The sequence below is a fragment of the Genypterus blacodes genome, unplaced genomic scaffold (assembly GCF_046128005.1).
Source record: "Genypterus blacodes isolate CSIRO-AG114 ecotype Tasmania unplaced genomic scaffold, CSIRO-AGI_Gbla_v1 ptg000070l_1, whole genome shotgun sequence".
Lineage (NCBI taxonomy): Eukaryota > Metazoa > Chordata > Actinopteri > Ophidiiformes > Ophidiidae > Genypterus > Genypterus blacodes.
Genome location: NW_027466880.1, coordinates 2,281,938 through 2,298,468, shown reverse-complemented (window position 1 = coordinate 2,298,468; position 16,531 = coordinate 2,281,938). Strand labels below are relative to the sequence as shown.

Here is a 16,531-nt window from a genome sequence, read left to right as displayed (position 1 = left end):
AATGTAAGCAATGTAAAAATGCATTCAAGTCAAAGGAATCGGTGTCCAAATAAAAGAAAGAAGCTTACAGGACAGACTGCTCATTCATGTCCATCACAAACAGATGGTGCTAAGAGAAGAATCTTGATTGATTCAGTTCAGATCTCTGGACTGGTGCTCTCCGCACTCACTCTCACAGACAAAGCCACAGATAAAAACAAGCATGATGGCAAGGAGCAACATCTCTGGAGAAAGAGGAGAAGGCAGAGGGTGAGATGAAAGAGTGCTTAAAGGAAGGAGAAGGAGACAAGGGGGAGGGAAGAGAGGGTGATGAAGGTACTCACGGATGGTTAAATCCATCACTTGAGACGCCAAGCAGAAGACAGGGTGCTCATACATTTCCCTCTTTTTCCCTACAAAAAAGGATCGGGGCATGCAAGAGGCTGGGGTCAGAGGTGGGAAAGCTGGAGTTACGAGGTTGATGGGAAGAGGGCTGTCCAGGTGACAACAATATTGGCTTGGGCCCAAGCAGCCCAACAGCAGAGTCGAATGTTTTGGGTTTTTTTGTGGTTTGTTAAAACCCACAAGCATCACAAGGACAGCAGGAGGTAAAATCACACACCAAGGAAAGATAGTAAGGTTGAAATCCTTAGTATCTTTAGCACTCTGAGAGATGTCTTTCAAGGCATATCTGTGTAAATATGCAAAGTGGATAAAATACTGGGAGAGAAGACATAGCAAGAAAGACACAATGAAATGCCTTGTTTTGTGTTATTGATGTCATGTTGCTAGGTAATCCATGCCAATAAAGAAAAGGCCATGTTGTTATGTCTCAAAAAGCACATGCAGGTGGCCGATGCTGGTTTGTAGATTTTCTCAATCCCAGCATTCCTTTTTTGTTGGTCAAACAGCCGACGTATCACATAATAAGGTGGTCAAATAAAGTGATAACTGTGGCGAAGACCAACAACTGTAAGGGGAGAGGAAGAGGAAGCAGAGCGGATAGGGAGGGACAGGGAGCAGAATAAAGTGTGGTCTTCAACAGAGACAGAGGTGGCGGGAGAGCTGGTATCTCAAGGCAGGGGGGGTGGGGGGTGGGGCAGGGGTTAAAGTTCACAGGTACAGAGTCAGCTGGAGGCGAAAGCTGCAATCGTGGGAGAGGCAGATTTGCATCAACTTGGGAGTCGGAGAGGACATTCACTTAACGGTCCAATCATTGAATGTCAGAGGCCAATATAGTAAACAGCTAATAATAGTCAAGGCACAGTGAGAGATCAGCACATGAGTAGATTTCAGCGCTTTGGATTTGAATGCATTTTTACTCACACACCTCTACACAAAAGCCAACTTGACCTACAGAACAGCACAGAGCTAAAGCAGGCCTGAAACAAAGGAAGAGAGTTATTGGACCGGGAGACAGGACAAAACTGCCACACAGAGTCTGGGGATGCCACAGATCATTTTGGGATAAAAGATGGACACCAGTAAACCATCGAACCCAAGTGAATTCACAGTGTGCAGCTATATCACAGCGACATGTACAAGCTTTAATGTTTGCAAATGGATTTTTACTACTGTATTTAGTCCACACACACACAATTATCACACACCATCCGAATCCATACACAACTATATTGCATACACATATTAATAATTAACCTCATTCGCTCCATCAATGATTTTGTGAGGCTGGCGGTATCTTTGTGATGAATATATCTGGTTACCTTCGATTTTAGCGTATTCTTTAATCCGTTCGTAGTTGAGCTGAGCAGCCTGCTCCAAGCTTTTGCGGATGACTCCTTTAACTTCTTCTTGTGGGACTGGGGTCACAATGTCTTTCATTAGGACCTACAGATAACATATTAAAAGTATTTATGTTTCATAGTTCCATTATATTACAATTGTGGTGATAATAGCTTGTTTTTGTATTTACGAACCCTTTCCAGCAAAGATAAAGTGGCCTTCAGCGCCCCCTCTGGACGGCCAAAGGGGAAACAGTATCTACAAAATAACAAACACATTCAATTACAGTGGAAATGAACAGTAGTTGGAATGTTTTAAGAGTCAAGGTTAATGTATAATAGCTGATTTGGGACGAACCTGAAATTTACAATCTGGTTCTCCAGAATCACACGCAATCGCTCCTTGATGTCTTCAAAGCGGTCCTTCTCATCCACTTTCACTGTGCTCAGCCCGTCTGGCCTATGAGGATCAGACCCACGTGCTTTATCCAAACTGAAAACACGCAGAGGTTCAAGCTATGCAACCTCTCATATGACTCCAACAGACATTGGCTGACAGCTTTCAGACCCCCCAGGATGCGCAAAAGGTGCGAGAGCTTTTTTGACCCAGGCTCCTATTTTCTTGCACTTACAGAGAAATAACAAAGTCTCACCTTTTGGGCTCTTGAAAGAGAGGAATTTTGGAATCCTTTCTCTTTCTAAACTTGAATTTGCTTGCTTGTTTAGAGGCAGTGGCAGGCACTGGGCTTTGGGACCTCTTTGTGGATAATAGGCTCTCATACCCCCGTGGCCCCCAGTAATTGTTGCCCTCTCTGACTTTAACGGGCGCATGGGAGGATGAATAATACGGACAGTGTGAGACTATGGCAACAAAAAATAGAGAGAAAAGAAACAAAGGAAAATGGTAGAAACAAGGAAATATGTAGAAATGTGGAAATGATTAACACAAAAGCTTCACAAAGTAAACAACATAAAAATAACATAACACAAATGTAACATAATTACATAAATGGAAATAGACACAGGATGCCTACGATGCTGTCGATGGCTCTCTATCATCCTCTTTTGCTGTGTTTATGGAGATTTAGAATTCACTAAAAGTGTATCCACCTACTCATTATACCAGTCATGCTGCTTCATATGGTAATGTTAAGTGGTTTTTCAGCACAGATATCTAAAAAAAGGGATTAGGGCACACCTGTTACCATGAACATGGGAGGCACAAAAAGCGAAGCTGTAGTGTAGAAGAGTGGGGTCAATTATAGCCCCGGTTTCTGCTCTTTCCAGTAGATCACGCAGGTAACACAGATGTCTGTGACAACCTCGAACTCCATTCCTGGCACAGTACTCGTCCAAGACAAACACCTGGCCTGGGCTGAACCATCCCTACACAAAGCAAAGATACAGGGATACAGTGTTACTCTTAAATGCTGATGTACTGCTTTATATCAGCAACATCAGGAACGGTCCAATGTGTGGTGATGTTAACAGGTGGAGAGACGCTCACCAAGCAGCAGAATGTGTCATTGAGCCTGTGGTCCAACGTGAGTCGCTGCACCATCTCAAACAGCGAGGCGTGGTCAAAGCTACAGGGGTTAGCGGAGATAAACTCATCCATGCCATGTTTCTGAGCTCTGTCTGCGTCTATCCAGCCAACGGTACAGGAGAGAGGACACGATTCAGAGGAGAAGACATCAGTGAGGCACAGACAAACAGCGCGTCTTCATCACAACACAGAAACACCAGGGGTTATTGTCTACTTCTAAGGGCAAATTATAAACACTTACAGCTTACATTGTCAACTTGCATTGTGTCAGACAGCGTAAACAGATTTGAGATATTGGTGAATGAGATTCTATGGAACAGAAGCTAAACTCAGAGGGGCGGGTGCTTCTACTGTATGTGCATGCATGCGTCTTAGTATGTCATCTTTGATTTACTTTAGTGATCCTAAATATGTTTGAGAAAGTATTTGTTTGATAGAATTTGATGTATTAATGCATCTAATAGATTCGGCTGTTCGCAATGGTCTTGGGTCATGATCAATATTGGTACGCATGTTAAAAAAAGGCTCAAATATGGAAAATGGAATAATCAGTCTGACTTCAGTGCACGTTGTAGGCATACAGTAAATATGAATTCAAGAATATTGTAAAAACGTTCATTACAATTTTTAATTTATCGGTTTAGAGAGTCAGACTTGCAATTAATTGCAATTAATTCATAACTTTTGTCACAAACCTTTCAGAGCCACTTTGAGGGTGTGAAATTTATCACACATAACCATGGTAACTAAAAACTAAAAACTTGCGGAATAATCTTTTATCTTCCACTCTTGCAGAATAGGAAAGCCCAAATAGATAACACCTGCAGCTGACCAAACTTCCATGTGCTCTGCCAGTAATGCAGAGTATTAAACAGCTGTCAGAGACAAAATGTCGGCACAGGGATGATTCAAAGTAGATAATAAGAGATGCAGTCATGTCCTCAGTGTGAGTCATATCCATGTGACACTGAGATGGGTGATGATGTGTTGGGGGTGGAGGGTGGAAAGTGGAGGCCTGAGCTTGGCTGTGCAGGGTCGAGGTACCAAAAAGAGCACAACTGACAACAGCAGTGACATCTGTCAACCTCCAGGTCAGTGAGGGGGTGAGGGGAGGAAGGTGTGTATGTTCACTGAAATCGGCCAAAAGGAACCTACAAATCTTATTTTTCTTCAGTCTGAGAAGGAAAACCTGTGAGACAACAAGTACGATGAGGACGATGGGAACAGAAATTTGGCAAGAGGGACAAGACAGGTCAGTCGTAACGCAAAAGGAGAGGGGGAGGACAGTAAGCATGTGAGGTCCACAAACACTGAGAAGGTGAATGGCAGCAGTAGTGAGCACTGGGTGCTGGGTGCAGGGTTCTGGGTGCAGGGTGACAGACTGTGTGGCGGAATGAGAGACGACCTTTGATGAGACAGTAGGACAGTGGTCGGAAAAGTGTCGGATGAGAGTGATGGCCACCAAAAGACAACTCACTCATGGGCTAAGTTACAAAGGAAGACATGATGTGGGCAAGAGTTAAAGACTGTGACCAACACCCAAAGAGTCAACATAAGGTGTGTGTGTGTGTGGTGGGGCTATGAGACATTTCATCTGTTTGGTTTAAGTGAGGAATACACTTAATACTATTACGACATTATCATATCTTACAAAGCTGTTGATAAGGACTTCAACCATAAATAAAACGACCAAATTACCAAAGTGAATAGACAAGTAGGTTTGCATCCATGTATAAATTATCACATGCTGGAGAACAATGTGGCTTTTTAAAAAAATTGAGCGTTCAAATGTCATGCACATCTGCAGACCCATTTTCAATTTTGGAATTGCATTGTTTTTGGCATTCCTTTTTCTCTACGCAGTTGCAAGTTGACAATACTTGAATATGTTGCAGTGTATTCATGATCTCTACAGAGCACACTAACAGGCATACCACTACCGGAGAACTCTAATAGGGTAGCAATACAATTTGGTGCAAGTACATGGGTAAATAGCATGAAGCCGACAGAGGCAAAACTGTATCATTCTCTGGGAGATGGGGGAAATGAATGAAAAAATCCTGTAACTGTACAACAGTATGGACACATGACACAGGTGTTCTCCTATACAGGCAAACAATGGGCAGTCAAAATGAAACAAAATGACATCTCTCCCTTCTAGAGGTGTAAACATTGGCCTAGTCTCCATCCACAGGCCCATAAACGGTAGGAGAAGGAGTCCGGAGTATTTCATGGTAAGAAGGGGCGGCATTAGCTACTCCTTGTCTTTGGCATTCAAGAATACTCCGCATACATATTTGCCAACTCTCATCAAGAGAAGGTCAAAGAAAAAGAACTTAAAGCACTTGAGCCCTCGGAGGTAAAGCATCATCAACGGTTAAGAGTTGTTTTTAGATGCCAAAGCAAATTTCAAAGGAAATGACTGTCACAGGCTGCTTCACATTTCATCAAGGTGGCAGATAATCAATAGTTTTCATCTAACCAATATGAGTAATTGTTGTTTTTATTAATGGAACAATGTCGTTCATTTACACATCCAATCTATCTCCCAACAGAATGCAGTTCTACAAAAAAAGACAGCCAATCAGATCTGCTTTACTAAAAATAAGTCATTTGACTCTTGCATGGCTTTACTCTGAGGGGTCTGGTTACCAATATGAGAAAAAGAGAGAAGGCAATTATGCAGTAACAGCTATAATATCAACTTTAACCATTACTGAGTCAAATAAACAAGTCTCAGAATAAAACACATGCATCCTAAACTGGCAAGAATGGATGCTTGTACTTTGAACCTCGAATTGAGGCCGGCAAAAAATAAAAAAGTTATCAACTAATATCTAAGACATGAAGCGAGACGTGAAAGGAGAAGAGGGAGGGAGGGAAGGGGAGTGAGAGAGAGAGAGAGAGAGAGAGAGAGAGAGAGGGAGACAGAGACAGAGACAGAGAGAGACAGAGAGAGAGACAGAGAGAGAGAGAGAGAGAGAGAGAGAGAGAGAGAGAGAGAGAGAGAGAGAACGTTGCATTTGTCAGATAATCGGCGGGGATTATCTGAGCTGTGCCGGCTACAGGGAAGCACTTACCCTTGAGTCCAGCTAGAAGACAGCAGGGTAAGAAGGGACAAACCAGAATAACATAAAGACTAGCAACAAGGCTGAAGGACAGCAATCACGAGAGACCCTGACCTGAGCTGCTGCATTACTGAAGAAGGGTACAGGCAAAAAGCATGACGAAGAAAAACACAACTCAAAAACAACAACCTATACCAACATGAGTTTGTGGTGGAGGTGTGTGAGAGCACATGTGAGGATATGTGAACTTGACAACAGATGCGGAGGCATTAAAAGACAGAGACAGAGAAAGAGAGAGAGGCAGAGACAGAGAGAGAGAGAGAAATTACGATCGCTCATCACTCCACTGCAGTTTGTTTATTCTGGATTCTGGACGAGTACTTAAGCAGTGAGAGGCATTAAGTACTGTCACTCTACTCTAAAACGCTGATCAAACTGAACGCTGACATTTAAGATTCTAATAAGGCCCATTGGCGAGCACGTACTCTTACCCAGGGAAGTATATGTAGTATAATATGACAGGAAAAAAGTTGTACCCTTGTATTTTCTATTCAGACTATGAAGGTCCTGGACAGGCTTGAAAAAAATGCTTTAAACCCGTCGGTGAAACAGTAAATGTTTAAACATTGTAAGTCATCAGAATTCTATGGAGATGTTTGACACCACAGATAATGAGCTGCAATCTATTCATGTGTAATCTCTTTCAATTGACATGGATGAATGCTTACCACTCCTTCATCACACTGCAGGCAGAGGCACCACACTACAAACCCTTATTTGCTCACTTATATGACGTAAAAGTAATTTCTTGCGTGAAAACGACTGAATGGGAGAGGCAGCGAAGGAGGAGAAGGAGGGGGGGGAGGATGGTGATAACCCTTATCGCTCAGAACCTTCATAGTCCTCTTGAAATTCGATTGACTTTACTGCAGCAGAGTCAGGAGGGCGTGTGTGTATGTCATGAGCCCAGTGCCATTCAAGACCACGGGGGGGGGGGTGAAACATGTACGCGTGGTGTGCCACAATGTTTCAGGGAGGGTGGAGGAGATGGGGGAGGGGAGGGGGGTGTCTGTGCCACTGTGAGGAGAGACTTTGAATGGCAACAGCTGGCATCAGTGGAGTCAACTAACCACAGGAAAGATCACATACTTGACAAAGAAATCAATGGAGAAACAACATAGAATTTTTTTTATGGTAAGATTCTGAGTAATTCGTCTCAATTGATTTTACTACAACAATATGTTATTCTATTATTATTATTATTAGGTATGGAGTGAAAAGATGCACACAAAAAGTTAAGTTTTGTTGTGAGTAGTAGGATCTAAGATGGAGACCTGACCTGAAAGTAACAGGTCAGATAGCTCTATGTTAGTGTTACATAAAGGATTAGCAGGTTCAAAGTTCTGACCTAGAATAAGTCAAAAGTAATAATTGACAGCATGGGCCAAACAAAAAAACAAAAAAACAAAAAACAAATGAAGAAAATAAGTATTCTGTAGGTATCAACATAAACTGCCAGCAAACATTTACTTCAAAAAGGTCATTGTTTCCTTAATGAAGGGGGACACAAGAGACGATTTCAACAGAAGTTGGTACAGATGTCACACTACTATAGACAGTCTTACCTTCACCTTGCTACCTGACCTGTGGGCTGCTTAGAGGTGCAAGTACAGTAACAGATTGGTTAAAGCTTTGCACAAGTCTAGCTCGGCATTCATGATTTAATGTAACGATTTGACAAGGGCAACCTTGTCTGAGAACTGTCTCAGGAACCAACACTCGCACTGCCCTCTAGAGATGTTACAGTGTTACTGCAGGTCCTATGGTTAGGACAGGAGCAGCACACTCCTGCCGGCACTGGCAATCTGAATTCAACCCCAGCAGGTTCAAATCTTTCGTGCGGTTGACCTATTTATTCATCTACAGAAATTTTGCATGCCAAATCCTGCCGTATGCTGCACTTTTATCGGGTTGGTTGTTCAGCGTGAACAGATTTGATGGAACAGCATGGGATTGCACCTTTAAACACTGTGAGAGAAGTGACAATGAGTGGTCCATCGGATGTTGAAGGGATCTGTGAGAGATCAACGCATGTGCCCGCGTGCCTGTGTCATTCTAACAGCAGGTTGGTGACAGCAGTGTGAATCACATGGCGTGACACATTTATGGGTAAGAGCTTTCACTGATTTGTGGATGGAAAACTGCTTTCTGCCTTAGGTGAACGTGTTGTGTATCGGGCTACTTACAGAACTGAGAAATAGGAGCGTCCATTTGGGCCGAGGCACCCCCTTTGGAGTTAAGTTTCTGGACCTGAGTGGGTGGGACAGGCTTGTGGGACTGTCCAGTGGCACGGTACATGGCTTGGACCCACAGGATGCGGTCCTGCTCGTCATCACTGGCAAAGATCACAGTGTCGCCTTCTTTCACTGCATTGAAGAAAGCCCTGCCACCATCCAAGCCTGAGACAATGGGATGTTTCAGGAGAAGTATTTAGTTATTTCCAGAATGTGTGTGTACCTGAAAGTGTGTGTTTGTGTGTATATTTGACGTCAAACCTGGTTGGGGGTCAGTGTAATCCACAGTATACCCGTCCAGCTGCAGAAGCTCCTGCGGTTCAGATTTCTTCTCTCTGTAGCTGCACATGGCAAATGTATACTGACTCACCTGCAACACAAAGGGTAAACAACATGACAAAGAGTCACGCAAATGACTGCAGGGTCACATGATTACAGTCTGCTGCCCCTGCACAAAGACAGACTGACAAGTAAATGTCATGTTTCCCCCACACATCACTTATCTTTAGGTTTAAAAGAACAACTTGGACAAACTTTGACAATTAAATTATGACGATAAATGTTGTTTTCCGTGATGCTTATTGACAGTAACACACCTGCACAAGGACAAAGAAACGTTTCTTCCAGCGCTTCCAAACGTTCTTCCCAAAAGCCCACAGATACCTGTCAAAACATGCACACACACACACACACACACACACACACAGACACACAGGGACACCAAATTCAGTTAGTGAAAATATACACTTTTGTAACCACACACAGAAGTAGCAAACGAGAATTTTACAGAACTAATGCAGGTCGCTGGATAAATTGGAAAAGGAACAAGAACATTTTCAAAGATGAGTAACATCATGATGGGATCATTGAAACTGGCATATACTGTATGCTCTCACGCCGCTGTTAGTTTTGAGAGGTTTCTTCAATGGCTTTTCATTTTAAAAGACTTGAATTACGCCAAGGCATCCACCAGGGGGAGTCAAGTACTTCACAGTATTTTTCCATGGAACGTGACTAGAAATGAGGCCAAAGAGCTGTGAGTTCTTAGAAGAAAGACATTAAGGCGCAGAGGTGCATAGAGACGTTTCTTGATATCTTAATTGGCAGCGCCTCTCTTACCCGCAGTGCTTCATGTTCTGTGGTTTGTCCATGCGAATGGCCAGTTTGATCTTGAGATCGTGGTCAGGGCAGGCCTTCGTCAGAGCCATCTTATGCAGCTCTGACTGCTTAGGGCTGTTGGGAGTCGGGTGGAGGACAACCTGCACTCAAAATGAAACAGAAAGTATGACTTAGTAAGTATTAGCGCTGATATCCGGGCGGCATGTGTTTGATCTCATTCTGTGCATCAGTCGCTCCAAAGGCAGAAGATGTAGGAGTCTGTCCATGGCGTGTGGTTTTATGAAAGCGTGTGCCTCAAAATAAAAGTGAGTCGGGACTGAGCAGCGCTTTTCCTCTGCCGCCTTGAAGAGGAGGAGGCCTAATCTCGCTTTGCTGAGTTAAAGAGCTTTGAGGAAGCCTGCCTCGCTGCCAGAGCTGCTGCAGCAGGAGATCAAAGAGCCCCCCCCCCCATCACAGCCAAGGTCACTGCCACCGTGGGGACATCAGAGGAAAACGCAAAGGGGCAACGTCGTCCATAACAGGCCAGAAATATATCACACTGCCCTGACATATTTATATTTATATCACAGGAGAGAACAGGGGGGAGAAATGTTCCTTTCATTCTCTGCAGGTTAATTATTTATATGCAGAGAAGCCCAGAGTTTAAATAAGGACATTAGGGATTCTATTTTTAGGTATGTGAAAGGTTTTTTTCATCAGCTTACTCCAATTCAATGTTTACAGGGACTGCGCCTGAATCACATCCATGTGGCAGCATGCTGCAGGAGTCATTACTGAAATCAGGATGTCAGACAGTTACAGCTTCAACTGAACACAAACTCAACATCTCTATCACATCACCGCACAACAAGACAAAGAGAATCTCAAGGTCTGACATGAACGCTTCATCAGAACAATTCCCAATGTTTCTTCTCTGCCACTGTGAACATATACTACGTTAATTCAAACTCTTAATAGGATGACTTCATTTCATGTTTAATCTTTTGTTTCTGCGAATATTGAGAACATTATTGAATTAGGAACTGTAACTCTTCCTTGAGGTAACTGTGGTAATATATTAGAAAAGCATGCGCTGAAGGAGAGCACAGCAATGACTGCAACACCATCAGCTATTTGCACTTGCACACCCACACCACTGACAACCGCTCACCAATTGTGTGAGGCATATGATCTCTTTTGGCAGCCGTGTTAAATGATGCTGTGCATCCTGTCTTTTTGTATGAATTAACACAGGGAATTTCTGTCCTTAGCAGTGGTGGTGAGGCCTCTTTGTTACTTTGCACATGATGATTTGAGGAAAGGACAAACTAACAGCTGATCCATAAATGAGAAATCACAAATCATTGATGATCGTATTCACTAGCTAAGCTAAAAATACTATTATTCCCTCGGCCCTGTTGAGATATAGATAGATTGATGTGAATGTATTTGTGAAGTATTCTTGAGTTACCCGGCCGAGCTCTTTGTCCTCCAGTGCCAGCACCCCCGTGCTCTCTGTAAACAGCTTCACCTTGACAGCAGGCAGAGGGTGTGTGGTAGTGAAGTCACCTTGGGTCCCCCAGCTGAAAGACACAACAAACGACACTCGGGAGGTTAGCTGCCATGACAGCGTGCCTGCATGGGGGTTGCCGCACAACGACAGCCCCCCCCCCCCCCCCCCCACACACAGCAATTATGGAAGAGTGGGCAAAAGGCTACAAGGATGAAGTCTTTCTTTGCATTAATCATCACATATTATTGCATATTGGAGACAATGTCTGTTAGCGAGATCAAATATACGACACAATACAAACAAATAATATCTATATTTCAATAGGTCTTGGTTGCGACAAAATCCCAGACAGCAGCTGGCAGGTTTTTTTTGGCCGCAGGGATTGCAGTATACAACAGAGGGCAGGCAATACATCATTTATGGACACATGCACACACATACACGCACACACAATTTATGTTTCCAGTATGTATGTGTTTATCACAGAATGGAGCTGATGGAGGAAGCAAGTGAGAGCTTTTTATTTGTGGGATTAAGTCACACATAGAAGATAACACTTCTACTTTCTCTCTCTTGTTGTTCTCTCTTCTAATGCTGCTACTTCTTTAAGAAAAAAATCATTATTATTGCCAGGTGTTCAAAACAATATTCTGTGTTATCTGCCAATATGATTAGTGGGGCTGTGACGGTGATCTGCTTTGAGACTGCTTTCTGAAATTAACCTTGTCTGTTTGTTATGACTTCACAACAAACAAAGGGTTGTATACAACATATGCGTCACATTTATTTAATATTACACACTACATCAAACACATATCCTTTGCATCGGTACATGCAACACGCTGAAGCTCACACTCTTGCATGTGGGCAGTTGAATCTCTAGTCCACCTGCCCGCATGGGAAGAAAGCGAAGCACCTAGAATAAACCCACACTGAGGATCTGTGCAAACTCCATGTGGACATCAAACGATAAATAGATAAGACATAATGAAGATATATTAATAAGTGCCTCAGAGCCAAAGTATTTAACTCTTTCAATTATTTGCACTCAAATGATCAAATGAGCTCAAATCTGCAGAAATCCTGCTACCTACATATTTGAACCAGAATGAAACCTAAAGATGCCTACAATAAGATTCATTCCACCGCACGACTTTCTGACACTGATTTATGCATCTGAGCGTATTGACATGAAATTGTAGCACTTCAGGGGATTTTACAGTAATTTAGCTTGGTTGATTGAATTAGTCAAGCATTGATTTATTGATCTAAGAGAAATATTCTTTGCGTCACCTTGAAACTTCAGTAGCAGTTTGGTTAACTATCAGTAGCTCAGTTTGGATTTGCCTACATCACACGTCACAATTTCATATCTATATAAATATATAAAAATAATGTATTAGGTGGGATGTCAATAAATTCCAGGTATTACATGTAATTAATTGACGTATTTCACAGTACTGCTGCTTTACAGTGCTCTTAATTCAAAAAGCCCAATTGTCTTGCAAAATTCCTACCTTTTAAGAACAAAATGAAATAAGTGAATCAGAGTGAAACCATGTTGCGAAGCCACCGCCTACAAGTAATTACTTTATGCAAATAAGTTAATATGTAAATGAGGACATTTATGTGTGTTCATACACTGAAAATGTGTCCTGATGTTAAGATCCAACACACAGACACATCTCTCTTTTTTCCTCTAATCCTCTCTCTCTCTCTCTCTCTCTCTCTCTCTCTCTCTCTCTCTCTCTCTCTCTCTCTCTCTCTTGCTCTCTCTCTCTCTCACTTAGCCAGACTCTCATCATAAAATGGCTCTTGAAATGAGAGAGATCAGAGAACAGAGAGACTTTTGGACCTCAAATAGCTTCCACTTGCTTTAATGTTTCAATGTATTTTCTTTTGTATCCTATATAGACGATGCTTCACCGTCTTTGTAACGAATCACATCTGCAGGTCAAAGGAGGGAAACAATGTCTTGCTTATCATATTGTTCGACCGCGGGATGGGTTTCTATTTTTACACCTTGGCAGTGGCAGCCAATCAATAGAGGGTGCACCTGCCACGCCCTTTCTGGTCAGAGAGAACGCGTGATTGTTCCCAAATGCATTGCTAAAATGTTTATTTTCAACCAAGAAATTATTAGGAGGTGAAATTCAAAGGTAATCTTGGCGGAGGTGTTTGTGTTGCTGTATATGACTGCAAACTGTATGTGCGGCTCTTCCTGAGATGTATTTCCACTGTGTGTGAGGAGAAATGTTGACTTCACCGCACTTTAACCTCAAAATAAGCAACCGTAACATTCCCATGGTGTGTTTGTGATTTGGTTTATTAAACTGGGCAAGTGATCTCATGGTGTCAGCGAGGGAGTGTGTGGGTTTTAGCAGGCAGGGTGTTAAGAAACCATGTAGCTGAAGGGAAGCTTGGTGTCACGGTTACGTTTAAATAACAGGCTCAGACTCCAGTGGGAGAAGCTGAGGAAAAAGTATGTATCAGTATAAAGCTCCTGTTTCTTCTTTTAGTTCCAGACAGAAAAATAATGTGTGTGTATAACTCAAAGATAATAGGAGTGAGTGAATTGTCTTTGTTCTGATAAGAAGTGGATACAAACTAAAAGAACCAATCCCAAACTTAGAATTCAATCAAAGTCACATTTCGACATGGCTGCCAGATATGTGTCTAATGCAAAGTAAATGTTGACATGACAGTTTCTTGAATGCCTGTAATCTGTGTGTGTGTGTGTGTGCTTTATGAATATGCATGCACATGTGCTCAGGCTCTTACGTGGGCTTTGATGCTTCTGCTTGGTCAGTCTGGAGTTTCTCTCCTCCCTCCACCTCCATGGTGCAGTAGACAATCCTGTTAGGAGCCAAAGACTTCAGCCCCTGCACCTCCATGATCACCACCTGCACAGCACAGACCAGCGAACGACAGAGATGATTGATGAAGATGTTCATCCATCTCGTGAAAGGATGACAGTCGCTAATAGTGCACAAATCCTCTGGCAGGATTAAATGCTGAAGTTTTCAAATGAATCCCAACACACTTCTGCGCTTGGAGTCATAATCTTTGAACATTATGTGCTTCTTGATGATGAAATCGCGCTGCATAATAAAGAGGAAGGCGCGATCGCTCCCTGCTCTGTGGTGACAGCTCATCCCAAACAAGCTGATAACAAAGATGACTCACGTTCCCAGTTAAGGGGCAGGTAAAAGGCTGTTTTTTTGGTGCCAGTGTGTTTCAGTCCATTATTCACATAGCATCTGTTCAACCCTCTAAACAGGCCTGTGTGTCTGTTTCTATACTTAGTCTGGAGGAGACAAGTTGTCTACGACAGCTCTGATTTATGTGTCCTGGTTTATGCCAATGCAGTATCTAAATGAATGTAGAACAAGTCAAGCTCGACTTTTATACCATTGTGCTATTGTTAAAAATCCTGAAAATCTTAATATCAATCAATTCAAAGGATTCTTCCACAAGCCATATTCCTATTTTAGGTCATTCTAAAGCACTGTACCTCCAAAGTGAAAGACAAAACCACATCAGACTTGGACAGAGTGTTCTCATCCTCCTGGCCCATGTCGATGATGGAGGTATTATGTCCTCGTTTCATCTTCTGAAGTTTGAACTCTCCACCCTTGGACACGGGCATGCTCTCCAGATTAGCCATCAGCTGATTCACTGAGGACTTGAGCTCCTCAATGTACATGTTCTCCATCTCTTTGGACACAAACTTGGGGAACTTACCAGCCTTCAGACAGAGACAAAAGAAAAAGAAAAAGAAAAAGGAAAGAGTCAGTGCGGTAGATTTCAAATGGTGGTAATCTCATTTTGAATGGAACGTTGATGAAGTGAGAAAATGAACATTCACATGGGCTTGACTTTAGTATTGCATAATCTTCTCTGCGGGTGGCAGCTCACACTAGAAGCTCCTGCCTGAGTTTGACCATACTGGTGACATATTACCAAGTAACAAAGCATATTAATAACAGCTGAGCCCACAGTGCCTGACTCACCCTGGCAATCTGGTCAGCCATCTGAAGACGACCATCCAGCTCTCTCCTGATCTGTGCCGCCTGCTCATCCAGGTTGTCCAGCTATTTGTTAAAAAAAAGAAGAGAGGAGCACTGAGACCATGATAATAAGCAACCACTGTTTCTGTGCAGTTAATGGTTTAGGATACCAACATCCCACAGATTCATTGATGACATGGAGGCATGGCATGGAGATATTACATTTGGAAATGTACAGCATAACAGTGCCTCGCGTTAGTCTACCACCAGGAGGTGGGTTCATTAATCCTGTTTCTCGATTAGTAGATGTTTGGGCTTTAAAAACAAAGAGACGGGCCATTTTGCAAGATATGCAACTCAGAAGATAAATACAGCGTCAACACAACAAACTTGAGGAACCATTTGATGAGGCAGTCATGGTAAAGCTGCCATCTACCTCACGTCGTGCCCAGGAAATAACAGAGATGCTATTTTTATCTGCAAGGACAAACTGTAGGATCTACAATGTCATAGATAACAAAGGATTCACAAAGCTGCGGAAAGTAGAGGTACCACAATATGCTGGTTTCTGATGTTCTGATTTTCTTTTTGATATCTTTTGTTTCATAGTATTTTAAGACAAGAAAAACACATAATTTCATTTAATTTGATTTAATTTTAGCATTATTAATAAATATAAATTTTAGTGGATTCTCCAGCCACAACCAAAGTTACCAATGTATTTCTTTCTGTATAGTAACTAATGTATTTCTTTGTGTATTCCTGTCAAAGAGTTTTCTGTTCAGAGTGTGTGCGGTACACTGTCATGTTTTTGCTTCAACTGTGAATGGTTACCTTTAGTACACCACATTATACCTTCCCATATTCATTTTTTATACATGATTGTAAAGGATCTAATCATATTAGACCAAACTGGATCAAAATGAGTGGAATGTGGATGTTATTATTAAAGGTTGAAACATTTGTGATCAGACAAGCCACACACGTTCATGCAGATTTGAAATGATGATGGCTTGTGTAACATAAAGTCTAATTAGGACAGCAGTTTGTTCTGACAGGCTGCAATCATAGCTGTGCTACAGATGCACATGAATCAAAAGGAGAGGAACTGTGCTGCCATCACCATAGAGACCACAAATGAGTCGCTTTGTGTGATGAGGTCTTTTTGTCACTGCCAAGTAATTGCAACTTTTCTTGCCTTCTTAAATCATTCTGTGACAATTTAAGCCAAATGTATTGAAACTGCCATCTTTATAAAGTAGCAACGGCACGTCAGTATGT

General features: G+C 42.3%; 1 protein-coding gene across 17 annotated transcripts in view; it reads right to left on the bottom strand.

Moving 5' to 3' along the window:
* The window catches only part of cadpsb (Ca2+-dependent activator protein for secretion b), a 50,498-nt gene that overhangs the window by 15,308 nt on the left and 18,659 nt on the right, over nt 1-16,531 (bottom strand). For 10 of the 17 annotated variants that reach the window (XM_076156679.1, XM_076156683.1, XM_076156689.1 and 7 more), the window contains exons 4-16: nt 15,254-15,334; nt 14,755-14,988; nt 14,022-14,143; nt 11,199-11,310; nt 9,749-9,888; nt 9,226-9,292; nt 8,891-8,999; nt 8,582-8,794; nt 3,229-3,365; nt 2,920-3,107; nt 2,080-2,181; nt 1,917-1,980; nt 1,704-1,827 (exon numbers count right to left, since the gene is read on the bottom strand). In XM_076156679.1, the coding sequence (XP_076012794.1) occupies nt 1,704-1,827; nt 1,917-1,980; nt 2,080-2,181; nt 2,920-3,107; nt 3,229-3,365; nt 8,582-8,794; nt 8,891-8,999; nt 9,226-9,292; nt 9,749-9,888; nt 11,199-11,310; nt 14,022-14,143; nt 14,755-14,988; nt 15,254-15,334 (1,693 nt within the window). Of the gene's footprint in view, nt 1-323; nt 393-1,695; nt 1,828-1,916; nt 1,981-2,079; nt 2,182-2,919; nt 3,108-3,228; nt 3,366-6,347; nt 6,360-8,581; nt 8,795-8,890; nt 9,000-9,225; nt 9,293-9,748; nt 9,889-11,198; nt 11,311-14,021; nt 14,144-14,754; nt 14,989-15,253; nt 15,335-16,531 lie in introns of all 17 variants that reach the window. The other 7 variants (XM_076156684.1, XM_076156680.1, XM_076156691.1 and 4 more) reach the window with 4 other exon arrangements.